Source organism: Kwoniella botswanensis, chromosome 1, assembly GCF_036426115.1.
Source record: "Kwoniella botswanensis chromosome 1, complete sequence".
In the NCBI taxonomy this organism is placed as follows: Eukaryota; Fungi; Basidiomycota; class Tremellomycetes; order Tremellales; family Cryptococcaceae; genus Kwoniella; species Kwoniella botswanensis.
In genome coordinates this window covers 11,324,167-11,350,596 of record NC_088599.1, presented here as the reverse complement: position 1 = coordinate 11,350,596, position 26,430 = coordinate 11,324,167, and the positions used below count along the sequence as shown (strand labels likewise).

Sequence of the window (26,430 nt, the reverse complement as noted above, 5' to 3'; positions counted from 1 at the left end):
GAGATGGATGAAATGCAAGTCGAAATGATAAGATCAGTGAAGGAGAGGATCCAAGCATCATCATCGTCATAACATGACATATCCCATCAAAGCGTAAATAAACCCACTGGAAACGCGGAGGTGGTCACCGCCAGAGGGTGTCACGCGTACAAGCTGGGTGGACGATCAACGTGTCACACTGCGAACCACCTTTGATTTCAGCTTTCTCTAATTCATGTTGACTAGTAACATTTCAACCCCTACGAAAGGACTCTAGATCGAAGATGTACAACCCCAAAACCCTCTTACTCGCTCTCCTCCTCTCCCTAGCTCTGGTCATCGCAGCATCGGGAAAAGCCAAAGATCAACTTCAGATCGGAATCAAATACAAACCTGAAGAATGTCCTATCAAAACTAGGAAAGGTGATAAATTAAGTATGCAGTGAGTGATAGGTATTTATACATTTTCGCTCCTTTGACGGACCAGCTGATGTGTACGGTCTGGGTACTCGCAGTTACACTGGAACTTTGGCAAAGGATGGAAGTAAATTTGATAGTTCTTTAGATAGGAATCAACCTTTTGAGTTTACACGTTAGTCCACTTATCAACTACCTTGCCCTGTACTATCCATACAGCCAGGTCAACAAGCTGACCGAATGATAAATTGAATAGTCGGTGCTGGACAAGTGATCAGAGGATGGGATCAAGGATTATTAGATATGTGTATTAGTGAAAAGAGGAAATTGACTATCCCACATGAATTGGCTTATGGTAAGTCTCACAGATGACTTTGTACGGGTTCTCTTACGCCCTGCAAACCAAGCTAATGTGGTGTCTCGATCAGGCGAAAGAGGTCATCCTCCCGTCATCCCACCTCAAAGTACTTTGGTTTTCGAAGTGGAATTGTTGGGTATCAAGAATAGGTTCGTGGATGAGTTATAGACTAGTCCGTCGGAGCATCATCACACATATACAAAAAGTAGATGCAGAAGTGATCAGAAAATTAAATGGCAAGAAGAGTATACTATGGTATACCGATCATCCATATCCTATTCAATATGCAATACATCTATTGGATATTCCCAATCAACCAGATACTTTGTACAATCTCATCTACAACGTTTTATATTCCACCATCTCTAAAATCACTAGGTGACAGGTCTCGACGTAACTTCTCCACCAACAGGGAACCTTTTGACCATCCAACCTAAGAAAGAAGGTACATCTTCTGCTATACTATTAGGTAAAGATCCATTAGTCACAAATCGAGGTATATTACCTACACCAAGAGGATTATCAGCAAATATACCAATGGCTGGTCGATATTATTGTATCATACATGTACAATACTTAGTAAGAAAGGGAATGACTACTTACCGCCAGCATCACTAGAAGTAGCCATCCTCCATTCAACTTCCTTCCCACCCTCAATCTCCCTTACCCTCTCTACACTAACGTATTTCCCTCTAACTCTCGATTTCTCATTATTCAATTTCGGTGGACAATCAGGATGTTCGAATGGCAAAGAGATATTCATAAATGCTCTTTCACCTTTAGGTTCACCTATCAACTCGCGTGACAAGAGCAAGACAACGAATGTACGTGGATTGGTAGGTGGAGGAGTTTTGAATGTTAATCTCCATACTTCTGCGACATGTTTTCGGTAGATGTGGAGACATTCGGATTCTCTCATTGATTCTATATATTCTCTTTCGTTCTGGTTGCCCCAACCCCAACAATCAGCCACTCCTCCACAAAGATCAATCAAGTCTCGAGATGGAGGTTGGGGATGGACTCACCTCACTATGATATTCCAATAAACCCCTTCTGAACCTCTCATAGATCCCTTCAGGGGTAGTACTCATGAACAAAGCCTGTCGTTCAGCTTCAGACGGATCATCTTCCTCTATTGCACTTCCATTGGGAACAACTCCATTTCCATTGATATGATCATGACCTTTATCTTCTGAATGTCTAGTTGAAATTCGATCGGATAGACGTCTAGCGAGATTGACGGGGTTGTACGACGCTGAATGTCGTTTCGAGGTGGTTCCATCGGTGGGTTGTTTGGGTAAAGAAGTGGAGCTGGAATGGTGAGATTCTCGTCCACACCAATATTCTTTGATACCTCCTAGGGATTTACGTATCTACGTTTCCACCAAGAAAGTCAGTCTAGGATGTATGTCATGGTAAAGTATACCACTCACATCGTTGTTTGTCGAAGAAGTGGTCAAGTTCAGTATTTTCACTGTCCCATCGTGTTTCGTCGAGTGATGGTTCCAATTACTACAAATGTCGGATTATATAACTTTCATGTTAGCTTCTCACAACCTTCCAGCTGGATCATTTAGGGCACTCACGCCATACTATCTGACAGCTTTATACCCATCTCAAAATGATCATTCAAGAATTTGTCGAATTCTGCTGAAGCGGGGTCTGGTATATCCTATTATACGATACATATATATGAGCTTGGCTCACATCTGGAGTATCTGCAAATATCATAGAGACACAGCTTACCTCTGGTTTGAGAGGTTGAAGATCCAAATGGACCGGTTGTATTTTTGGTGCCATGGTAGCCAACTCTATATCTTCTTGACTGTACCCTCGATATGGGAGATTTTTGTGAGGGTGATGTAAAACGCCAAGGCTTTACAGATAACTTACTGATATCTGCTCGTTGGACTATATACCTACAATACTGCTAATTGTATATGTCGTATTTACCCTCATGTGCTCGGTATATATCGTTGTCTTTGTTTCTTGTTGTGTTAGCTCACCGTTCGGATCTTTCCGACGGGTTTCAAACACGAGATTACGAGATGCCACTTCTGTCGATCTTCCAATACGATTTTCTTACATCATCTTAACATCTGTGAGATTCGTAATCCAAATTTCTAATGTGATTACGATTCACACCCGATATCCTGATGGCCGAGGATACGAGTTTGTCGTGTGTTGATTGATGCGTTTTGTCAATGTTCAACGACAAGAAAACCGTATCTATTTCTAGCGCATTAATCTTAGTCCATCGCTAAACACATTATCAACACTCATGTACCATCTCCCACCAACGGCGTTAAATACAAACTACAATATACCCATGAAAAGCCCATAGTTTCATACGTCTAAGCCAATCTGGCTTAATTATTCGACACAATATTGTTGGATATCTCATTACGATGTCATCATCATCACCACCTACCATCCCTCCATTCCTAGCTACCATCCTCTCATCTCGAATCGCCTCCATCCCTCCTCCCGCTCCTCCCGCATCAAGCTCTACATCCAACCAGTCGACTAACCCCTCACCAATCTTACAACAACCCCTATCGCAACCGCCTAATCCTCTATACCTTCCTCCACCGGCTTTACCAAAAGTTGAAGAGGACTTGGTGCCCCCTGAGAACTTTGCGTTGGTTTCCAAGGGAGTGTACAGAAGTGGATTTCCTAAGAAAAGGAATTTTGGATTCATGGAGACTCTGAGGTTGAAGACTGTTTTGTGAGTTGGGCTGTAAGAAACATCCGGATGAATCTTTCTTCTTCTTTTTCCTGCTTCTGAAATGTTGATTTATGGTTATGGCGATATACATATTTTTCATTACAAATTCAGCTAATCGTCGACTATTTGAAATTTCTCGATAGAACCCTCGTGTTAGAAGATTATCCAGAAGCGAATTTAGAATGGTGTCAATCCCAAGATATACAATTTATGGTTAGTCTTTCTTATACATCCCCGTCGCTCTGCACTGGCACTCGAAGTATGGAATGCAGGAATTCAGAATGGGGAGTGAGCAGTAGCTGATTTTGACTTGGTTATGTGCTGTCCTTGTGGTAATAGCAATTTGGTATACCAGGTAATAAGGAGCCATTCGATAATATCCCAGAAGACGTCATCTGTTCTGCTCTTGTAGCGATCTTGGATCAGAGAAATCATCCGATATTGATACATTGCAATAAAGGCAAGGTGAGTACGGGTTGGATTGATTTGCATATCACATCGAATCGAATTGTGTTCAAATTCCCATGTGGAACTGGGGAAATTTCTACCTGAATATAAGAATGAACCAAGCTAATAGTACCTGACTCGTACTTGATAGCACCGCACAGGCTGTCTAATAGGATGTATCCGTCGTCTCCAATCCTGGTCCTTGACATCGATATTCGACGAATATCGAAGATTCTCTTCTCCCAAATCTCGAGCGGTAGATCAACAGTTTATTGATCTTTTCGATCTGATACCCGTTTGGAAAGAAGTGACTGGTAGTAGTAAAGGAGGAGGGGTTGGAAATTTACCTGATTGGGAGATGTTGAGTCTTCCTAGAAAGGGTGTCATCACACCTAACCAGAACCAGAATCAGAATCAGAATCAGAGTAAAGGACAAATACCTTCTGAGGCTATTTCGATGTCGATCGATAATGCGATATCCCAAAAAGGAGGCAGAAACAATGGGCATGAAGATGAAGATAAAAGGGAGAATGGGATTACTAGTTTACGTTTGGATCAACTACCCCAACAACAGACACAGCGGCGAAATCAACAATATAAAATCAACACACATGGTGATCAGATCAATCAGACTTCGACTTCCACTCCCGTATCAATCATTGTAGATGGTGAAGATCAAAGTCATTATGGTGAAAGTAAAAGTATAAATGATATTGTACATTTGGAAAATCAAAAGCCTCATCAACAGGATCAAGGGGAAGAAGGTGGGATAATAAATATTGATATCAATGCAGATGGGATAGATGAGTTGAAGAAGGTCGATGGGATAATACATCTAACTTCGAAAGTAGAGGAAGTGGCTATAAATTGATTTTGATAGGAATTCCCATGTACCAAGGTAGAATTTCCCATACTTTATAATCTAGATATAAGATGTTCAAACCAACATGGCAATACCAAATACCATATACCGATGTGTAATTATAGATGTTGTACACTGTCAATGTGTTTTAGGACATGTGATGATGCATGTTTTGCGAGTTTTCTCTCGATTTATACGAAGTTGCTTATATTATCATCCATTCTTTGCGAGAGACTTCATTCGTACGAGCCCTCACCAGTAACGAGCGCACGATCTCATGCTTATTCTCATTCTCAATCTAATCTTCTACAAGTTACTGTCCCAAAATTTTCCTCTTCTTCCATTAGTTTATTCAAATCCATCTCACCACGATCCCTCTCCTATCTACTCTAAATCCATCGCATCCACATCCCCTTCTCCAGGCGTTCTAATATGTCTAGAAGGTTCCCAAACCTGCAAGATATTATCTTCAGCAGTCGTAGCGAGGTGCCACTTGGCATTGGGGCTCCAGGATATATCAGATACCTTGGAAGTATGTCCACCATGTACGAAAAGCAATTCGGGTGGTCCATCCTCGGCGTCATCGGGAGTTTGCTCAGAACCGATCGCATCGAGATTCCATATGTGGACTCTTCGATCTGCTGAGGCCGATGCGAAGTGGACAGGTGAATGAGGTGACCAAGAGAGTTGTAACACGTCGTCGGTATGGCCTTCGAAGGAATGGAGTTTGTGAGTGGGTTTTCGGATATCCCATAATGCGATTGTCTACGAATATCGATAATCAATCAAGTCAGTACCCACATGCCTGAGAATAGGTCCAGGAAGACTATGACTCACGTTATCACTCGATCCAGTTAGATATAGGTAATCGGAACTTGGAGCGAAAGCGACCGAATTGATTTCAGCTGTATGACCTTCATGAGATGAAGATGGTTTGTTTGCATTATCGCTTCTTGTGTCCCATCTATATCAAATTGCATTATCAGCTCAATTGGGACTCAAACCACAATCACATAAGCTAACTCACAGCATGATTTTCCTGTCGTCTCCTACTGATGCAAACATGTAATCGTTTTTAGGGTGCCAATCGACGTCCTGTAATATGCTGTATAAGTAAAATGCCTTAAGTCATACGAAGATGAATCCAACTTACACCGACACAAGCTGAATGACCTTTATAGAGTCGTAATGGCTGGAGGACGGGATCTTTCTTCTGGTAACCTTGGATGTCCCTATCATCACACCATCTTTCAGTCTTTTATCTTGCTCTGTGGAAATGAATGGACATACCAATGAGCTACAGTGGTATCCTCACTCGCACTGAGAATATGTCCTTCTTTTACAGTACTCCAAGCAAGTCCATAACTACCATGAGTGCCTCAGCGTCAGTTGTTAATCTGGTGGCCTCGAAGTGAGACGTCGACAGAGAACACACAGCCAACTTACCCTTCTTTACTTTGCCCTTTCAATCTTATATCAGGCCTACATTCACCATTTGGATTCGCCTTTGATTCATGTTTGGTCCTATCAAATACTAATACATCCCCCGAGACAGCTTTGGTAGCTATAAGTTCGGGGTTTTGAGGCATGTATCTAGCTCGGTTGATCTCGCCTTCATGGTTTATCGTTTGGATAGCTCGGATTCGAGCGGGTGATTTAGTGTATGATCCGATCTCTGCGAAAACGGAACAGATGAATATCAGTAAGTGATTGTTCCTTCTAGTTGAGCGAGTGGACAATCAAGAAGTAATGTGGGCTTTGGAAGATCCTTGTCATTTTCACAGAATGAGGAATCGTAACTTGGGAAAGGAGAAAAGCGGACAACTCACCTTGTTTGTCCTCATCATACATCTCAGCCACTTCCTTGCCTGCATTCTCCATCCCACCTTTAGGGAGCAATACCTCGGCGATGATCAGGTGATCTTTTGCCTGACCTGAGGTATGGGTACCGATGATCATTCGGTGGACGGTATAATCAGCATCAGGGGGGCTGCAAGGATCATACGATGACATCAGCTTGGTCTAGGTAGATGTTGCAGTTTTTGACGATGCACTCACGTGGTCTGATCTGGTAACCATTGACAGGTGAGGGATGGCCATGTCAAAGCATGAGTTATGACTGTATCGTACAAGAACGGAGTACTGCACAGATGATCGTCAGCTAGTCAATAATATTTAGCCATTACTCTGCTAGCTCACTTCTTCTTCCAAATTTTGTATTCCTAGTCAAGCTTCTTTCGTCAGCTAGGCCATCGCAAAGCTCATAGGATGAAAGCTCACCTCATTGATTACTTGGCTGTCATCCCCTGCATTCGAGACATCATCTTCTATCTCGATAGGTTCGGAAGGAGCCATGGTGAAGTCGTTCGGTAAGGTCGTAGGGTGGGGAAAGTGAGTTTCAGATGTTCTGGCGAATCAACTGGGCTGATGAGAATAAGAGCCTTGAGGGATGTCAGATACAATAACGAGAGTAATGATGAATGGGACTTTCTCTGGTTGATACGGATGAGAGAAAATGAGGAACGACAAGACAAGATTGGATGGATCAACATGAGCTGCAGCAGGATTTCGGACGCGTCTGATCAGTGCAAAAGCCATCTGACCGTATGAGGAAAAGTGATGATATCACCATTTTTCATGGAGGAGGGATGTTCAGATATATATATTTATATACATATATACTCAACGAAAAGACGCATGTACTGTAGATGTCCGAATGCTAACGACATGGTTCAGAGCAGCTGAAACGGACACAGAAGACACGAGGAAAATTCGGTATGCCATCTATCAAGATCATTGCATCATTATCGATTATATTGTTGCAACAAATGAAGACATCCCAACTATGAATCCTTTGTCCAGCTCTCAATCACTTTTTCTAAATCGAATTTAGGATCCTCTGGATCGGTGATCACTGAGATGAGGGTAGTCGAGTCAGCGCATTGTCTCCATTCAGGCATGAGTCTTCTGAAAGATGTGTTTGTGGGTGTTGCAAAAAATCTGGCAGTTGTATTTGTTCCTCCTTTCTGTTTTCCATTCGTTCTTCATCCCAATTTGTTTCGTCACTCATTCCAATATGACAGGACCCCACGACCGGTAGACGCTCTCTCTCAGCTACACCCTGTCTACCCTGTTTTTCTCATGCTACACATTCACGTTCGTAATCCCCCAAAAAGAGAATTGACCATGGAAAAAAGAAGGTAGAGAAACCACTCACATCCTGAACCTCCAGTCTTCTCAGCCTTCTTAGCAGCATAAGCTTTCTTAGCCTCCTCAATCAGATGTGCTCGGTGAGATACGGCATGAGCAGCCTATTCGTCGTGAATGATCATTTTCGATTTGTAAGAGATCGTAGGTGATGTTTTATGTTGCATTTTCATCAGATGATATATGCCAGACCAAGTGAGAAATATTAAATGTGAAGGACAGATGAATAATCAGTCTCCTTTCTGTCTCATGGATTCAGACAGTGAATCTCACCTTCTTCTCATCATATTGACTTTGTACTGTTGACTGGTGAACGATACCATAGAAGATACCTCCAATCAATGCAGACCATCGAACGACCTATTAACCATATGTGTTTCGGATTAGCAGCAATTCCTTCTCATCACCGTCCTGGGAACCCAATCCGTCTATGAATTCTTTTATTCCCTTTGCACTTGTCCGTCGTGTGATATCCTGCCCCCTCTTCTCCATCTCTTGTCTTAACAGAATTTCCTGTCATTTCGATGTTATACTCACGTTGGTAGTGGGAGTAGCCATTTTTTCGAGGATTTTTCCGGAACGAAGGGGTGGGTAATTTATGGACGGATGGGAAATGGATATTCGGAGGGCTCGAGTGCCCTTTTGGTATACGATACGATTGAGAACGGTAGAGAGTAGAAGATATACTTGTGGACTTCTATTCAAGCTAATGTTGATTCTGCAAATAGCCAATGAACCACTCGTGAGAGCATACAGTATCCAGCATCCACTGCCTACCGGGTCAAACCGAGGAAGAAGACTGGAGACTGAGCCAAGGGGATATTGCCGATACTTCCGACGGTGTGGCATAATGCCATGCGTTGAGTGTGACGCGACGAGCTACATCCACACTTGACATCCATCCTCCAACGATGCATGCTAATTGCTAGTCCGTCGTATCGACGGCATCAACATATACATACCCATAGACACAGCCAGATAATCAAATACTGCAATCCCCCATTTCCCGCACCAGCCACCCCGTCTCAAATCTCTCGCTCCTCAGATCTGGATCTCTATCAAGGCGGTACCGCCAAACCACCATCACCATGAACCCATCTTCAACGTGCTACACCATCGTTCACGATGACCTGATTGACGCACCTTCGTCGCAGGACTTGCGAAATGCCTTGCAGAAGGGATCAGACGATGTCAAATTGGAGACTATGAGGAGGATTATAGTTAGCACTTTGAATGGTCAAGGTCATGTCAGTCACCCATAGCACTTGATTAGGAGAAGGAAATTGATTGATCTTCTGTGTTATTGGTATAGCCATCGTTACTCATGCCCATCATCCAATATGTCATGCCCTCACGTAATAAGCAGTTGAAGAAGATGTTGCATTTCTATTGGGAGTGAGTTAATCTCCTCTCTCCGGTGAAGATGGACTCAACTCGTGCTGACGAATGGTTTAGGATCTGCCCTAAGCTCGACGATAATGGAAAGTTGAAGCAGGAAATGATCTTAGTAGTGTAAGCTTGTCGATTGTTTTACCATTTGTGAACTATAAGCTGACTTTCCACCGGTGCAGTAACGCTATTCGAAATGACTTGGTAAGCTATCCTCACCATCTACAGAAATGGGCATACACAAAGCTAACTGTATTTGTACAATAGCAACATCCAAATGAATATATCAGGGGTGCAACCTTACGTTTCCTTCAGAAAATTAGAGAAGCAGAATTGTTGGAACCGTTAGTACCTACCGTCAGATCATGTCTGGTGAGTCGCATGTATCCCCTCGCACGCGAATATTGACACGAAGCTTAACTGATATATCGATTGTTGGCATTATAGGAACACCGACATTCATTCGTACGAAAGAACGCTGTCTTCGCAACATACACTATATATCAAGATCACGAACACCTCATTCCTGATGCACCAGAACTATTGGATACTTTCTTAGCAGCTGTGAGCTGTTCCTTCCCTTGATTCTAAATAACGTTGATTGGGAAAGAGCTTACAACTCTGTTTTGTTGTGGTCTATGGTATAGGAATCCGACTCAACCTGTAAACGAAATGCCTTTGTCACCCTCTGCAACATCTCTCAACCTACTGCTGTTCGATACCTACTCAACAACTTTGATCAGATCTCAGGGATGGACGAGTTGATGCAGATGGCCGTGATTGAGTTGGTTAGAAAGGAAGCTAAAACCGAAGGTGGACATAGGGTGAGCTAATACAAAGCCTTCTATAAGAAGATTAGCTGATGGACCGGACGACTGTATAGGCAAAATGGATAAGATGTATTTTCGAGCTCCTCAATGCTGAATCCCATGCTGTCAAATATGAAGCTGCTACTAGCTTGACCACTCTCACCCAAAACCCTGCTGCTGTCAAAGGTGAGTCTTCCGCCCCAGGTCAAAATGAGATGACGTGAACAAAAGCTGATATTTCGATAGCTGCCGCTGCTGCCCTTGCTGAGCTCATCGTCAAAGAAGCCGACAACAACGTTAAACTCATTGTTCTCGATCGATTCGATAATCTCAGAGCTAAGCATGAACATGTGCTAGATCCTATGGTCATGGATATACTCAAGGTTCTGACTAGGTGAGTCATGATCGCCCTCATCCGAGACTCAGCTAAGTTGTGAATCCATAGCCCCGATATGGAAGTCAAGAGAAAGGCTCTTGGTATCGCTCTTGAGATGGTGACTAGCAGGAACGTAGAGGATGTAGTATTATTCTTGAAGAAACAACTGCAAGGTACTCTTGACCAAGACTTTGACAAGGTGCGATCGAGCTCTTGTATTTTGTATAACAAAGGTCATCGGCTTATCAATACTTCTACCAAATCTGACAGAACCTTGAATACCGACAACTGCTCATTCAAAGCATCCACTCCTGCGCTATCAAATTCTCAGAAGTTGCTGCCAACGTTGTCCATGTTCTCATGGACTTCTTGGGTGACTCAAACAACCCATCAGCTGTCGATGTCATCTCTTTTGTCCGGTAAGCCAAACTCCAGAACACTTACAGTACTGGGTACGGCTAGCTGATACATCGTTACAGTGAGGTCGTTGAGCGATTCCCCGATCTTCGACCAGCCATCACCGAGAAACTCGTTTCGACATTCAGTGAGATCAAATCTGGAAAGGTATTCAGAGGAGCTATGTGGATTGTGGGAGAATATGCTACGGGACCTGCGGATATCAAGAAGGCTATCCAGGAGATAAGAAAGGTTTTGGGAGAAATACCTATTCTAGCTTCTGAGCAGGTAAGCTTCCTTTTGGACCTCTCTGTACCTGCAAAACTGACAGTTGAAATTTAGCGTCTACTGGACGAAGCTGAAGCTGCGGATGAGAATCCCACCGAAAAGGAAGAAGCGCCTAAAGCTGTGACTACCACAAGAGTCTTACCTGATGGAACGTATGCTACCGAGACGGTATACACATCGACGGCTCAAGCAGCAAGACTGGAGCAAGTTCGAGCAGCCACCAAACCACCCTTACGAGCTTTGATCCTTGGCGGTGACTTCTTCACTGCTTCGGTTTTAGCAGCCACACTCACCAAACTTGTCCTTCGATTCTCCGAGGGTCAATCTGATTCTCAATCTATCAATACCCTTCGAGCGGAAGCTATCCTCATCATGACTTCTATTATCCGAGTCGGTCAATCAAAATTCGTTGCCGTACCCATCGACGAAGATTCCCAAGAAAGGATAATGAACTGTATAGAAACTCTTGCGGAACTGCAATCTTCCAAGATCTTACAGGACGTGTTCTTGCATGATACCAAAGCTGCTTATGCTAAGATGGTAGCTACCGAAGAGGTGAGCTTTTTTCTGCAGACCCCATGTCGGTCTTGAAAGGGAAAGTCAGCTGACAAGTGTCTCGATGAACAGAAAAAGGCATTGGAGAAGAAAGAAAGAGAAAGCAAGACTACGACTGTTCAAGCGGACGATTTGATCTCTTTCAGACAATTGTCCAAGAAATCCACTCTCGGTGATGTCGACGACGTGGGTTTAGCTGTCTCATAGCCCGCCCTCCGATGTGTTTCAACTGATAGTCTCTGACCTATGCGTAGTTCGATGACCTCGTCGCAGCAACTGGAGCCGCAGAAGTTCAAGATGATTTCGTATCGAAATTATCAAGAATCTCTCAACTAACTGGATTTTCCGATCCAGTCTACGCCGAGACTGTCGTCACATTGTCGCAATACGATATCATCCTTGATGTTCTGTTGGTCAACACGACGAACGAGACTATGCAAAACCTCACAGTCGATTTCGCAACTTTGGGAGACCTCAAACTTGTCGAAAGGCCTGCTGCCGTCACTTTAGCACCTCATGGATTCCACTCTCTCACTGCGACTGTCAAAGTCTCGTCGACTGAGACTGGTGTCATCTTCGGTGCGATCACTTACCAGAAACAGGGAGCGAGCGATTCAGATGTCACTATTGTGATGTCTGATATTCATGTGGATATTATGAGTTTCATCAAGCCCAACTATGTGAACGAAGCTCAGGTAAGCTCGCATGGTCATCTTGACTTTTATGATATTGGAGATATCAAGCTTATCATGGTGTTTTTGTTATTTTGTAGTTCCGATCAATGTGGACCGAATTCGAATGGGAGGTAAGTGATACAACCTGGTTGTTCTTTCAAAAGACCCAAGCTGATTGGGTTTTCTTTTTCCGGACTATAGAACAAAGTGGCTGTACAAACTTCCATTTCGGACTTACGAGCGTACCTCGACCACTTACTCAAATCCACGCATATGGCTTTACTCACTCCCGAAGCTGCTTTGTCGGGAGATTGTGATTTCTTATCTGCCAATTTAGCTGCCAAGTCGTTATTCGGTAAGTTATACCTTCTGCCTGTGTTCTCATCGGGCGAAGAGGATGTGCTGATAAGTCGGTTGGCTGGTTGTGATCGCATAGGCGAAGATGCATTGGCCAACGCTTCGATCGAACGTACAGAAGATGGATCAATCACTGGACATGTCAGGATAAGATCCAAGACTCAGGGTATAGCGCTGAGTTTGGGTGATAAGATTACGTTGAGTCAGAAGGCTTTGAAATGAACGTGAACGTGAACGACGTTGTGTGATTTCATCTAGGTACAGATGAGGGGAGAGATAAATACAATCATGACGATTTTTTTACACCTAAAATTGAATTTCCTCCTTTTTCTTTTGCCCTTGTAAAAGATACATTAGATACCTATCAGTATGCATACGAATACGAATATGAATATGAATATGGGAAATGATTTGCTTTCTGCCTCGGATATGCACTGAATTGGCTTTCACTTGGCTTGCATGGCCGCTTGCTGCTCTTGATATGTCAACAGGTTTAGGATGTAGACATGGAATGGTAGACCGGTGTTACCCGCTGGTGACTGGTACGCGTTCCTCGAGTTGGCTGCTGGGTGTCTGCATCGTTACATTGTTGTTGCGATGTTCATACTCTCTTCAGTTGACCTTCGATAATTTGTAAGCGAACAATCACCCTAGGGCAGTACAAACAGCGCTTTTATATCAGGACTCAATCGCTTACTCCTTGATTCATCTCATTTCAAATCTCAACCGATAAACCTAATCACCAAAGCTCCTATATTCGCGATAGTGTCCACTTCCTGAACACTCACCCACTCACGATGGGTCAATCATCCTCTCTTCCCAGCTCGCTCCCCTCCATAGCCCTCCATGTACTTAGAGTAGTCGATTCTTCCCCTGCTGATGGACTGGTGGAACCGTATTTTGATTATTTGATTGGGATCTCAACGGAGAAGGGAGAACATCAAGATTTGTCGACTCTTTCTGAAGAAGGTAGTAATAGTCTGGTGGGATTGAGTAAAGTTATAGAAGAGAATGAAGGTAGGATGGTGGGGTTGAGGGTTTATAATGCGAAATCGCAGAGGATACGTGGTGAGTTCTCACTTCACTTACTATCTATGCATCTATCTATCTGCTATTAGTCTTATTGGATAATCCCACATGGTAGTGGATTGATCGTTTCGTATACTCCATTAAGTGCAAGGATGATAGTAGTACCGACTGACTATTATGCATGTATGTACAGATGTTCACTTAACCCCCTCGAGAGTATGGGCAGAAACTTTACTTCAAGCCAATGGAGATTCCCTACCTACCCCTTCGACAACGACTTCATCGACAGGACCGAAACCTTCGTTACTTGGATTATCATTACGGGTGTGTAATCCTGCGAACGCACTCGAAAGTGTTTATCATGTTTTGGATGTATTGGAAGGATCTCCTGCAGAGGTGAGTATGAAACTTCTCATATGGATTATCTCGTTTCAGATTTCTACACATTGAATGAAAGGATCTGCTGATATTGATACAAAACTTGTTGTACCTCTCATCTTAGATGGCAGGTGAGCTAAATTATTTCTCGTTCTACTCCTTCGAGGCAAGCGACAGCTAATGTTGTAATATCTTATGATCGTACAGGCCTAGTACCATGGGGTGATTACGTCCTGGCATGGTCAGGAGGTCCATTACATTCCGAAAACGATTTTTACAATTTGATTGAAGCTCATGTGGATAAACCTTTGAGGTTGTTTGTTTACAATAGTGATTTGGAGTGAGTACCTAGCTCATCTCGCTGTATCGTTGTATCCCGCCATAAGGATTCCTAGGCTGATGCTGATGTGAATGTACGTTTAGTAACCTCCGTGAGGTCATACTGTATCCTACGAGACAATGGGGCGGGGAAGGTCTGATAGGTTGTGGTATTGGGTAAGTCCATGTTGATTTATCTTATGATTCACCCCTCCCATAATTCCACAGTATATCAGATCGCTGATCAATACCCTGATGATATCCATGACTTATAGGTATGGCCTTCTGCATCGTATACCACGTCCCTCCACGCCGCCGACTGGACCGCCTTTAGATGGGTACTTCGAGCAAAGCACCAATAGTAGACAGACGCAACCTGAGCAGATCGCTTCTCAGTAATGATCTCTTGTATTGGATCTCTGGTTTATTGGCATTAATATGAATACGATTCTTGATGATGCATATAATCATGTCTTCATACTATCCACTATGTATGCAGGGTACCAGGGTAGCATCCCACGCGACTGACAATGCTTTTTGGGTGGTGAGGAGATGTTTCAGAATCGACCATCAGCCTCCGCGTCACAAAAGTCAAAGTATAAGTCAATGCTCAACTGTATGAACACCATACCATACTATACTACTGGTCCCTTCCCATCTTCTCCTTCCTCTCATCTACGTTGTATATCATACTTGAACATCTACTCACGACCATTACGACATTCTATACGCCCATATCGTATACTACCTACCTCGGAAGAAAATAAACAAACACAACCCCACCCCACATCATTTCCTATTCAGTTGATTGTACCTCTACTTACACGTCCCTCCATCACTTCCCTCGGCTTCTTGATCAAGTGGCAAGCTCTGGTGCATCCCTCTGTCCTATATAACTTCTCATTCGCTCGATAGAAACAGCACAACATCATGGTGAGTGATTTCAGCTTCGAAAAATCGATGCTGACAGCCAAACAAATCAGTCAACATACTCTCAAACCAGCTGGAACAACCCACATGCAGATCCAGAACTATACTATGTCAAGCAAAATAGGATAGGTCAGTTATACCCCGTAGATCATGTAGGCCATGTTGAGCCAAGCTGATTCCCGATATATGATACAGGCAAGGGTAGTTTTGGTGAAGTGTACAAGGGGTATGTTCTATCTTACTCCTGCTCAGATCAGCTCTGCCTTTGTCTACTGCATGTCCGAAGTCGACAGTAGAAGCTGATAGTCTACTTGGTGGCTGGATTGGGTGTTCAGATACGACAAACGGACGTCCTTACCTGTCGCTATCAAGATAATTGACCTGGAGTCAGCTGAAGATGAGATTGATGATATTCAGCAAGAGATTCAGATCTTGGGTCAGTTAGATAGCGAATTCGTAACGAGGTATGTTTGTGTCTTCTGACTCTCTTGTCTTCTCTGACAAGTCGTAAATTCACTACCAGCGGAGGAGTGTACTGATCGAGTGTTTTGACTTATTGGATATATTGTATAGATACCATGGATCGTATCTGAAAGGATCACATTTATGGATCATAATGGAATATTGTTCAGGTGGATCGTGTTCTGATCTGGTAAGTGGAGCATCCAGCTGTAGTTCATATAGATAGTACAATATACGTTTTAGCTGATTCTAAACGATGATATGATATAGATGAAAGCTGGTATCTTCCGAGAAGAATATATTGCAATCCTAGCTAGAGAGTTATTAAGAGGATTAGAATATTTACATGGGGAAGGGAAATTACATAGAGATATCAAAGGTCAGTTTACTTTTCTCTCGATTGCGATGGCGCAGAGGAAAAATAAAGCTGACATACAGATGTCTTATAGCTGCTAATATACTATTGACTGCTGGAGGTGATGTCAAACTTGCTGACTTCGGTGTATCTGGTCAATTGACCGCTACGATGACTAAGAAAGTAAATTGGTTGTCTTGTCTGTACGTGAATATAGCAGCTGATCGTTGTGATTAGAACACCTTTGTCGGAACACCTTATTGGATGTCACCTGAGGTTATCAAACAATCGGGATACGACCATAAAGCGGATATCTGGAGTTTGGGAATTACATGTATTGAAATGGCTATGGGTGAACCTCCTTATGCGGATCTGCATCCTATGAAAGTGAGTGGGACCCTTCATTCTATCTAACGCGTACAATCATCCTCCAAAATGGTAAAAATAGTCACTGATACTTCAACCTTGCTATCTAGGTATTATTCCTCATTCCCAAAAATCCACCTCCTCAATTGGACGAAACTAAATTCTCAAGAACGTTCCGTGATTTCGTTTCCTTATGTCTACAACGTGACCCACGGATGGTCAGTCATTGATCTTCACTCCATTGCGGATAGTAGAGTTGAAAGCTGACATGGTGATTTTGCGAACAGCGTCCCACTGCTAAAGATCTATTGAAACATAAATTCATCAGGACAGCTAGAAAGGCATCATACCTTACCGAGTTGATTGAGAGGTACGAGAAGTGGAAAGCTGAAGGTGGGGCTAAGGGTGGGGAGGAGAATAGAGGTGACGGCATGTCGTCGGAGTGAGCCCAAAACCCCCTGTGAATCTACTATATTATCCGGCGACTGATGCTTGTTCACTTAGACATGGCTATGGTCCTGCTCAGGATGCCTTATGGGATTGTAAGTACAATCATTCAGAAAGATTGAACATAGCTAAGAACAATGCTGATGATATTTTCAGTCGGTACTGTACGAAACGCTTTACCTTCCCAACCTACTCTACCCAGTACGGTCTCTCGAGCGACTGGTCGACCTCTTCCACCTTCTTCAGGCGGGACACCAACTTCAGCAGCGACACCCACGAAGAATGACTTACCGCCTTCCATCAACGGTAGAGCTCTACCTACCCTACCCCCCTCAGCATCTCAAGCTACGGTCATAGGTGCAGACCCCGAACCTGCTTATCAGACTATCAGGAATGCCTTACCTCAAGGTGTTCCTCCACCGCATCAACAAACTCAGCATGTACAGCAGGTACATGAGGATGAGGGCGATGAGGATGTCATGCTGGAGGGAGTGATCGTACCGGCCATCAATAGTGTGAGTGTGGATAGGTTGAAGGCAGACGGGAGTAGTGGGTTGTTATAAAGAGCGGATTAGACATAGCGAAGAGGAAGTGGGGCACATTGAGAATCAATCGGAAAGGAAGTGGAAGAGGGCACAGAGTCTGAGAATGAGAGATGTCCAGAGACCGTTACAATACTATCCGAAGCTGACATTGCTTATGTACACAGCTTGCGACCCGTGTGCCCAATGATCACGCTCGCGAGGCTCTCGCTCGACTACGACAAGCGTTCATCGAAGCTGAGCGATCTATACCCGGTGTTACGTCTGCATTCGTCTTGGAGGTCGTGGAGAGCGTGGAGCAAGTGGAAGATCATTAGTATGAGTATACTGTAGACACTGGGCAGGCACGGTATGACATTGTTATGTTGTTTGAGTCGTGAAGACGGTAGGAGTTATCCGATTTGAACTGAAAGTTGTGTTCCCTTTTACCTTGCCATACAATAATTTCATTCTTCCCCTCTTGAGACTTTTCCTTGTCCGTATAATTTACCGTTACTCATATCACTGAAAGCAATACATGTAATGGAAGGTTGTGCATTCATCTGGATCCTTACGGCCGTATCATATCGATATCACTGGTGAATGCCAAGATGACCTCGGTGATTTGTGCGACTATGTCATCCCGGTTGTACCCTTAACCAAGATGTCCAACCTAATGTTGCACCGCCACCGTATTATCGATACCAAGATAAATATAACCATGTAACTCAAAACTTCACTCTGATGTTCATCCCATTACTCATCTGTAGGATCATCCAAACATTGTAAATAGTCATCAAGCATCACAATGTCAATATTCCGACCTAAATCATGGCGAAAATCCAAAAATCTAGGTACTCCCGGGCCCAATTTTACTATCGATAATGGACTGGGTACACCCGATATCCCACCTGCAACTCCATATACTATTCATGGTAGTACTTCCTCATCCTACCATAATAAGAGTACGGCCAGGACATCAGTCAAGGTATCAACAAATGTACCTCCCACTGCTCCTCCTGCTTATGCTCCTACCTCCCCAGTGGATGGGTTCAGAGATAAATCCGGTGAGGACCCTCTAGAAATTCTAAAAGAGTACGATACGGTCTTCCTAAGTGAGTCACAATCTTCCAGTCTTGAACACCAAGGTTGATATGGACCCCACTTGAGCTAAGACGTTGTCTATATTTTGTTCTCTCCTTCAGTCGACGATAGTTCATCGATGAAAGGTCGAAGATGGACTGAAGCTCGTACTGCCCTCATGGGCGTGGCTGACATCGCCGCGAGGTATGACCAAGATGGGATTGATGTCAAGTTCCTGAACAGTAAGAAGGAAGGTAATGGTTTAAGAGTAAGTACCTTGGCCTCACTTGTACCTGACTAAATGGTGAAGGGGGAGTATCATACGCTAAAGGGTGTGGTGTGGTGTGGTGTCTGATCAGACCGGAAATCAAGTGATGCAATTGTTCGAAGCTGTAAAGCCCAGTGGAGCGACACCGTAAGTATTTGCTGGCTCTGAAGTAACACAAAGTGTATATATACTGATTGAGCGCTTGGATACAGGACCGGTCAACGGCTCGAGAATATTTTGAGAGAATACATGATCTCCCTTGAGAAAGGAAATCGAACTTCTGCGATGTTCACAAGGAATCCAGGAGTAAAACCTATGAATCTAATCGTTATCACTGATGGGGGTGAGTTTCATGTCCCCATCGCTCTGATCTGCTGAATCGTGAGTATCCAGATTTAAGGATCCTGATGTGTTGCGTTTGTAGCTCCTACGGATGATCCCGAAAGTGTGATAATAACATTTGCTAAACGCGTAAGTCCAATCCCATACATTACCGTAGAATCTCGAATACAATATGGGTTTGCTCATAAACGTAAGTATGGTTGTAGCTCGATAAGGGTGAATTCCCACTTTCTCAGGTTGGGATACAATTCCTACAAGTAGGCAATGACCCATCGGTAAGTTTAACCAATCTTCTGCCTTTTTTTGTTTTGACCTTTTTATGCTAGAAGTTACCAAAGTACGATGTCTGACTCTGCTTGATTGTTCGACAGGCCAAAGAAGCGCTTCAAGAGCTCGACGATGGGTTATCGGACAAACACGATATAAGAGATATGGTCGATACTGTCCCATATTGCGGGCAGGAGTTGACAGCTGAAATGATCGTTAAGACTTTGATTGGCGGTATTAACAGACGTATGGATAGGAAAGCCTAGTAAAAGCTGAATATGTACAAAATTTAACTTACAAGGGTTTGATATTTTATAATATTTCATTCGCAGATACTGTATTATTATTTAGTGTAATGTAGCAATACTGAGTTCTATGGAACATATCACAACGAATTATTATTTGGGTAAGAAAAGACCAGATGTATCATGAGTTATCGCTTAGGTGATAGCTACACTGTAATTTTTTCATCTGATTGATCATTGGCCTTCTGGATTTGTGCAGTACTCGTATAGTCCAGAACAATACAACACCAATCCTTGCCTCGCCATATAATCTTGATGGATTCAGTAGCGCAAAAGTAGCACAAGTCAAACTAATGAAAGTAATACATACTACGAATTACTCGCTTCATGCAGATATCGACCCCAAGACGGACAAAGCGATCCAATTGTCTTTGCCCTTTGTATGTATGAGTGTACTGAACATGCCGCGGGGACAAACGAATACATCTTGACAAATTACTGATTACTATTTTTTTCTACTGATACTGTACATAAGCGGTATATTGATTTGTTAAGCATCCCCAAATCGATCAGGCATCAATACGGGACCTAACAGACTCCACGAGTAAAGAGCGTAGCACAGCCAGGAACTTATCACTCGCATCCACATGGTAGTCTCTGATCGACCAATGTAAACGTCAGGTTCATCTACGTCGAGAGATGTGAAGGGGTCGGTAGGGTGAGCCACCGGCGATGTAGAGATGATCGCCCTACATGCCAAGATAAGATTAACATTCGTAAATCGTTAGATAGGAAAATGAAATGAGAATACTTACCAATCTGTCAACAATCCCGCGACGTACATTGCCGCCATGACGAATATGATGTGGAACCATGAGTACTGGACCATAAATGACATCATCAGTAACGGTCTACGAATAGTCCAGAAAATAAAGCTACTACTCACGTTATATTTCGTACCGCCTCTCTCGTCATCCCTTTCTTCACCTATTGTCGCTCCAATCTCATCATCGTCATCTTCCGGTTCATCAAGCACACTAGCAGGTAGAGAACCGGCATTGACAGCGGCTAGTATCGCTTGATATCTCATCTCATCCCTTCGTCCTTTAGGCTGATTCGTGACCATCCTAACTTCACCATCTTCTTCCGTTGATTCTGTAGGTAAAGCAATCGCTCCTGCTCTGTGACCTTTTCCTACCAATGCTTTGGATTGTGTTGCAGCTCTCGAAGTCGAATAAGCAATAGCCAAGAAAGTAAATAACGCTCCGACGATAACTGTGGTAGTTTTCGTTCCTCCACTTGCATGGAGGGGATTACAGTGTCCTTCTTCTTTGTGATTGACTACAGCCGATGCAGTAAGGTAGGTACAGTACGCAGCTACCATGGATGCTTGGGTTAAACCGGATTTAGGGTTGGCTTCTTGAACTGGATGGGAGATAGCCAAAACAGTAACGATGAGGGATAAGATCAAGTTGAAAGTGATAAAGAATGTGTTGGTCCCGCAACCTGATCCAGCGAAGAAGACGTAGAGAAGAGTCGTGAGTGTGATAGAGGCAGCGAACATTCCGAATGTTGATCCGACTAATATGAATTGCCATAAACTTGATTCACCCCTTTCCCAATTATCTAGACATGTTTCCGACCATGTGTGAGCAAAGTCCACCAAAAGGACTAGACCGATCAGAATGAACAAGCATGCACCGATCGGAGCGATGTAGGATCCATAGAACATGAAGAATTCGTTGGGAATTAGGAATGATAAGAAGGATAAGAGGAAGTAGAGCAGGAGTTTAGGTCCCCACCATCTGTGATTACGACGTATAAGCTATCAACAACGTATCGATAAACTGTTTAACTTACCCGTTTTGAATAGCTGCTCGTTTTGTCTTTGTTGATCTCACTCCGATGAGAGTAGCAGAGAGCAACAGATGGAATAAAGCAAGAGCAAAGCAGAATCGATGAACCTGCGAATCAAAATCTAAGATAAGCTAATTTCCGAGAAAGGTATCAGGGGACAAGCTTACAGCAAGCAGCCCATAACACTTTCCACCTGAACAATCCATCTTGATCCAGTCCCAACTCAGTTTCTCTAGTTGCTTAATAGCTATATCCGTTCGGGATAGATAGGCCAACATGGACGACAAGGCGAATATCAACTAATAAATAGTATACCATCAGTTTTTCATCCGACATGTGCTTCGAGATGAAATGATGACTGACCCCAAATCCTACTCTGGTAGCTATCGAAGAATTGCAGTTACATGATTTGCAGAACGCCGAAGCTGCCGTTCCACCTGGTTGACGTTCACATGTCAGCTCCATTGCTCGCCAGGAAGAGAGAAGACATACCCATGAAGATCATACATCCCGAGAAGAGGGATGAGCCTATGGCTCCTATACCACCGGTAAGGAAGGGGATCGATAGCAATGCACCCATTTTTCAGATGTATTTTGTGGGTGATGGATAAGAGAGTAACGTTGTAGAGGGTTTATGTGTTAAAGCTAGTGGCAAATAGCCCACCATGATCATGGAGATGAGACACGACGGACCGACGGGTGAAAGCGAAAGGAGCAGCTTAGGCTCACGGCGGGCCAATGAGAACGTGTGCCTATTCTACTTTGGTGAAGCGGGTCTTCGAAAAATGTTGAAAATGAGATGACCTACCTACCCGTTCTGCATCCAGTATATAACATCTATTCACGGGTAACTACATCTATCTATCGTTCATTCAACGACTTGCATATTTCTGACTTGGTCCCATAGTATCCAAGCAGACATTCTGACTGTGAGTATGGTCTCTGCCCTATTACCGTCATCCATGAAATCCCTGCTCTTGCCTTCCACCCTCCCCTTCTCAATGATGCTTGTCACCAAGATATGTTAGACTTCTGCAGAGTATTCATTTACTCACAGTAGATACCCATTATTTGACTTCTGAGAGATCGCGTTTTTCTTCTTCCTTGTACCCCCTAATTAAATTAGGTGATTTGGACATGACGCTGACATCCTCGTTCTCCAGGCAGCATGGCTCCGGTCGCTGTACCAACTTTAGAGGATCTGAGTATAGCGGAGAAGAAGGAAGAGAAGAAACCTGATGTGGTAGATAACGAAGACGAAGAAGGAGACGAGGAAGATGATGTAGAGGGTGATGACGCACCTGAAGCAGGAGGTCAGCTGCCTGAATGAACTCTCATGTTGGATCGATCGAGCTGACTGAAGTGGATATGTCTATTATAGATGCTAAGAAAAAGAAGAAGAAGAAGAAGTGTGAGCTCTGGTTTAACTTTTGACCAACTGGTGATTTAGCTGACAAATAACTATAACATAGCGAAAAAGAAGAAATCTGCTACTGTCACTCAATCTGAACCACCTCGAGTTGGATTAAGTAAGATATACAAGAACGGTGTATACCCCATAGCCGAGGAGGTTGAGTACAAGAATGAGTCAGTTCTCTCCCACCTCTCTCCTTCTCGGTGAACACTGACAGCTGACATACACGGTTATATCACAGTACGACATCTCGAATAACATCCGCCGAGATGAGAGAGAAAGAACGTCTAGCTCAAGAAGACCCTTCTACCCGATATTCAAATATACGTAAAGGTGGTGAAGTCCATCGACAAGTCCGATCATATGTTCAGAAAAACATAAAACCAGGCATGAAGATGACTGAAATTGCCGAAATGGTCGAGAACGGTACGAGAGCATTGGTGGAGGAGAATGGGTTCGAAAGTGGTATAGGGTTTCCAACGGGTTTGAGTGTGAATGAAGTCGCTGCTCATTATACACCTAATCCTGGAGATAACAAGAGTAAGTGTCAATCAGATCTAAGCATTCAAACGTTGAGTGAGGGAATTTCAACTAATTTCATCTCGGTTTGATATAGTACTGCAGAAAGGAGATGTCTTGAAGGTAGATTTCGGTGTACATGTAAATGGTCGAATTGTCGATTCGGCCTTTACGATGAACTTTGGTGATCCATCTTGGGATAAGTTGTTGGAAGCTGTGAAAGACGCTACAAATACAGGTATAAGTGTAGGTCATCTATCCTGAACCGTGCTTAAGTGCACTTTTAGCTGATACCGTTGCAACGTCTGAATAGGAAGCCGGTATTGATGTGCGATTATGTGATATCGGAGAACGTATACAGGAAGTGATGGAATCGTACGAAGTAGAAGTGAATGGTAAAACCTATCCTGTCAAATCGATATCCAACCTCAACGGTCACTCGATAACACCATACAGTATCCACGGAGCGAGGGGTGATCTACCAGGAAAATCGGTACCGATCGTCAAACAGCATGGATCCAATATAGATACTCAGCGAATGGAAGAGGGAGAATATTTCGCAATTGAGACTTTCGGTTCGACTGGTAATGGAAGAGTAGAAGAACAAGGTGCTTGTTCACATTACGCTTTGGCTCAACATGCTCCTGAGAGATATACTGGACAGTGAGTGATGACCCAGCTTCTCGCTCACTACATTCATATGTGTGGAAGCTGAAGTATGCATTGTACAACGTAGTCATCAATCTGCTAAAACCCTTTTGGCCTCGATCAAGAGGAATTTTGGCTCGTTACCTTTCTGCAGAAGGTATCTTGAACATGTGGGAGAGAAGAACTACTTGCTTGCCGTGAGCTGCCCTTTTCTCTGTCCCAGGAAACAAGCTGACATGAACCGATTACATGTTGTAGTTGAATACATTGGTGAAAGAAGGGATCGTTTTGGATTACCCACCTTTAGTCGATTTGAAGCCTGGTGCTATGACTGCTCAATTTGTAAGCTTTCACCACTTCTCCTGACAGAGTCATACGTAGCTGACATACGATGATACAGGAACATACTATTCTATTGAGACCCACATGTAAAGAAGTCGTCTCCAGAGGCGATGACTATTAGTTTCTGAGATTGTGATCTGGAGGAAGGGGATTATATACTGTCAATCTTGTATTTTTATATGCTTTACCATAGCTGCATATGCACTACTTATTGTGTATTGTTCATCATACCTGCTGCTGAGGAACGTAAATCATCATATCATATATGGATTACTGTACATGTACAAAGTAATCGCATTGTAAATCGATCGTATCGCGTATATTATCAAAAACCAAACGTATAACCTAACAACAAAATCATACAAAATCCAACAACACAACCTACGATCAACGTATCTCTCCTCCTTCTTGTTCTAATAGCAGTGATCAAAGAATTTATACCTGGCATCTGGGAAAGGACGCCGCCCATCCTTGAATCGATTGATGCAAGGAGTGAACGTTGTTGAGCGAAATCTTCTCTTGTTGCGTATGCTTGGCTAGACGATGACGAGAGCATTAGCTAATTTAAAGTTGACACATTGCAATGATGGAAAGAACTCACTTCAACGTATCATCCATCATCCTGTGACTCGAATCGATCCTACTTCTATCTTGGAGCAAAGCGTCTGTCTGAGAGTTGGTAGCTGATTTGTAATCACTAAAAAATGATATTCAACATGAGTTAGCTGTGTGAATAATCAACTCAAAGATGTAGCTTAACTAAACTCAGATATGATATACTCACTTGATATCCTTTCTTACCGATCCCAATAAATTCGACCTTCTTATACTCTGTTCGACATTGCCCTATTACAAACCAGAAACCAATTAGCATATAGCTCTTGATCTTGCATTTAGACCAATATGTCCGTCAGGCAGTGACGTGTGACGTGGTATGGTCGAGAATACAATGACTTACCCTCGTCCTTAGGAAATCCCTCCTGTAATCATCCAAATTATCTCGATGTCTCTGAGCTGCATGTTGCATCGATGCCGAAGGGGGTTGAGAGGGCGAATTTATCAGGGTTGATAAGTCATCTATCGCCTGTTCGAGCTATGTATGTCTCCTATCATCAGCTCAATGTCCACTGCTGATAGGTACCATTCAAGCATTGTTTTTTGTTCTCATCCAATAACATTGGATTTCAATATACTGTATAGTCGAGTGAATCCGATCCTTGATAATCCCAATAAATCTCATATTGAGCAGATTGAACTTCTCTCACTCACCTTTCCCAGCAGCTCCTCAATTTCCTCTTCTACCAATTTATAACCCCCAACTCCATCGCCATCTTCCTCCAGTCCTGCTCCCGATGAAGAGGTACTACCTCCCTGACGAGCGATGGTAGCTGCCAATTTCGAGTAAGTCGACAATTTACTGTCTAATGCTGTTTCCAGTGCTCGTGCGTGCCGTCGGGCGTTGTCCCATGTTGGTGCTGCCATTTCGAGGTGTCTGAGGGTATCGAGTGATGTTCGGTGAGGAGTGCTGTATGTGATGAAATTGACAGCCAAGTGAGTTGGACGTTGGTGCGTAGTGCATAGCCGAGCGAGTGGTGACTCAAATGGGCTACATAAATAAATACTGCTTTGGTTTTTATATTCAACGTGTCGCGTGTCATGTTTCGACAAAGTCAAAAGTAGATATGACACATCCTCCATCTTCATCTCATGTCCATCCAACAAAGACAATCATCATCTTACTTAGCTAGCAGACTCCACCTACCTGACGAAGCATTACCAACACGAACAGACACGAAC

At 43.4% G+C, this 26,430-nt stretch overlaps 12 protein-coding genes across 12 annotated transcripts; 7 read left to right on the top strand and 5 right to left on the bottom strand.

The window, feature by feature from the left end:
• Positions 1–263: 263 nt before the first annotated feature.
• Positions 264–922, top strand: L199_004274 (FK506-binding protein 2; the record flags this gene model as incomplete). The annotated part of the gene is made up of 4 exons (XM_064890002.1): positions 264–421; positions 495–571; positions 653–751; positions 825–922. The coding sequence occupies 4 exons, from the start codon at positions 264–266 to the stop codon at positions 920–922; spliced, it is 432 nt and encodes a 143-aa protein (XP_064746074.1).
• A 206-nt stretch (positions 923–1,128) lies between these two features.
• Positions 1,129–2,554, bottom strand: L199_004273 (uncharacterized protein; the record flags this gene model as incomplete). The annotated part of the gene is made up of 6 exons (XM_064890001.1): positions 1,129–1,259; positions 1,358–1,697; positions 1,780–2,127; positions 2,188–2,266; positions 2,341–2,426; positions 2,501–2,554. The coding sequence occupies 6 exons, from the start codon at positions 2,552–2,554 to the stop codon at positions 1,129–1,131; spliced, it is 1,038 nt and encodes a 345-aa protein (XP_064746073.1).
• Positions 2,555–3,162: 608 nt separating this feature from the next.
• Positions 3,163–4,800, top strand: L199_004272 (uncharacterized protein; the record flags this gene model as incomplete). Its single annotated transcript, XM_064890000.1, has 4 exons — positions 3,163–3,482; positions 3,626–3,695; positions 3,822–3,947; positions 4,081–4,800. 4 exons carry the CDS (start codon positions 3,163–3,165, stop codon positions 4,798–4,800), a joined length of 1,236 nt encoding a protein of 411 aa, XP_064746072.1.
• A 375-nt stretch (positions 4,801–5,175) lies between these two features.
• Positions 5,176–7,146, bottom strand: L199_004271 (histone acetyltransferase type B subunit 2; the record flags this gene model as incomplete). Its single annotated transcript, XM_064889999.1, has 10 exons — positions 5,176–5,556; positions 5,629–5,755; positions 5,819–5,886; positions 5,945–6,023; positions 6,082–6,156; positions 6,238–6,466; positions 6,621–6,781; positions 6,850–6,933; positions 6,991–7,013; positions 7,072–7,146. The coding sequence occupies 10 exons, from the start codon at positions 7,144–7,146 to the stop codon at positions 5,176–5,178; spliced, it is 1,302 nt and encodes a 433-aa protein (XP_064746071.1).
• A 488-nt stretch (positions 7,147–7,634) lies between these two features.
• L199_004270 (uncharacterized protein) lies at positions 7,635–8,556 on the bottom strand (the record flags this gene model as incomplete). The annotated part of the gene is made up of 4 exons (XM_064889998.1): positions 7,635–7,705; positions 8,009–8,102; positions 8,272–8,358; positions 8,536–8,556. 4 exons carry the CDS (start codon positions 8,554–8,556, stop codon positions 7,635–7,637), a joined length of 273 nt encoding a protein of 90 aa, XP_064746070.1.
• A 530-nt stretch (positions 8,557–9,086) lies between these two features.
• Positions 9,087–13,064, top strand: L199_004269 (uncharacterized protein; the record flags this gene model as incomplete). The annotated part of the gene is made up of 18 exons (XM_064889997.1): positions 9,087–9,245; positions 9,311–9,393; positions 9,454–9,510; positions 9,570–9,591; positions 9,655–9,759; positions 9,835–9,951; positions 10,035–10,211; positions 10,271–10,382; positions 10,443–10,590; positions 10,642–10,771; positions 10,843–10,991; positions 11,052–11,256; positions 11,311–11,811; positions 11,884–11,997; positions 12,066–12,506; positions 12,584–12,616; positions 12,687–12,840; positions 12,922–13,064. The coding sequence occupies 18 exons, from the start codon at positions 9,087–9,089 to the stop codon at positions 13,062–13,064; spliced, it is 2,850 nt and encodes a 949-aa protein (XP_064746069.1).
• Positions 13,065–13,639: 575 nt separating this feature from the next.
• On the top strand, positions 13,640–14,966 carry L199_004268 (uncharacterized protein; the record flags this gene model as incomplete). Its single annotated transcript, XM_064889996.1, has 5 exons — positions 13,640–13,910; positions 14,065–14,271; positions 14,457–14,589; positions 14,673–14,744; positions 14,843–14,966. The coding sequence occupies 5 exons, from the start codon at positions 13,640–13,642 to the stop codon at positions 14,964–14,966; spliced, it is 807 nt and encodes a 268-aa protein (XP_064746068.1).
• Positions 14,967–15,497: 531 nt separating this feature from the next.
• Positions 15,498–17,986, top strand: L199_004267 (uncharacterized protein; the record flags this gene model as incomplete). Its single annotated transcript, XM_064889995.1, has 13 exons — positions 15,498–15,500; positions 15,551–15,626; positions 15,693–15,723; positions 15,833–15,961; positions 16,071–16,149; positions 16,230–16,338; positions 16,409–16,497; positions 16,552–16,701; positions 16,791–16,898; positions 16,968–17,122; positions 17,185–17,222; positions 17,284–17,642; positions 17,837–17,986. 13 exons carry the CDS (start codon positions 15,498–15,500, stop codon positions 17,984–17,986), a joined length of 1,476 nt encoding a protein of 491 aa, XP_064746067.1.
• Positions 17,987–18,456: 470 nt separating this feature from the next.
• On the top strand, positions 18,457–19,874 carry L199_004266 (uncharacterized protein; the record flags this gene model as incomplete). The annotated part of the gene is made up of 7 exons (XM_064889994.1): positions 18,457–18,763; positions 18,854–18,999; positions 19,091–19,146; positions 19,212–19,342; positions 19,424–19,470; positions 19,548–19,616; positions 19,713–19,874. 7 exons carry the CDS (start codon positions 18,457–18,459, stop codon positions 19,872–19,874), a joined length of 918 nt encoding a protein of 305 aa, XP_064746066.1.
• Positions 19,875–20,403: 529 nt separating this feature from the next.
• Positions 20,404–22,290, bottom strand: L199_004265 (uncharacterized protein; the record flags this gene model as incomplete). Its single annotated transcript, XM_064889993.1, has 7 exons — positions 20,404–20,602; positions 20,669–20,733; positions 20,800–21,658; positions 21,714–21,817; positions 21,878–22,009; positions 22,074–22,147; positions 22,203–22,290. 7 exons carry the CDS (start codon positions 22,288–22,290, stop codon positions 20,404–20,406), a joined length of 1,521 nt encoding a protein of 506 aa, XP_064746065.1.
• A 588-nt stretch (positions 22,291–22,878) lies between these two features.
• Positions 22,879–24,754, top strand: L199_004264 (methionine aminopeptidase, type II; the record flags this gene model as incomplete). Its single annotated transcript, XM_064889992.1, has 9 exons — positions 22,879–23,023; positions 23,092–23,121; positions 23,183–23,297; positions 23,366–23,664; positions 23,741–23,889; positions 23,957–24,306; positions 24,380–24,488; positions 24,550–24,633; positions 24,692–24,754. 9 exons carry the CDS (start codon positions 22,879–22,881, stop codon positions 24,752–24,754), a joined length of 1,344 nt encoding a protein of 447 aa, XP_064746064.1.
• A 204-nt stretch (positions 24,755–24,958) lies between these two features.
• Positions 24,959–26,115, bottom strand: L199_004263 (uncharacterized protein; the record flags this gene model as incomplete). The annotated part of the gene is made up of 5 exons (XM_064889991.1): positions 24,959–25,169; positions 25,235–25,330; positions 25,418–25,479; positions 25,592–25,726; positions 25,903–26,115. The coding sequence occupies 5 exons, from the start codon at positions 26,113–26,115 to the stop codon at positions 24,959–24,961; spliced, it is 717 nt and encodes a 238-aa protein (XP_064746063.1).
• Positions 26,116–26,430: the final 315 nt, after the last annotated feature.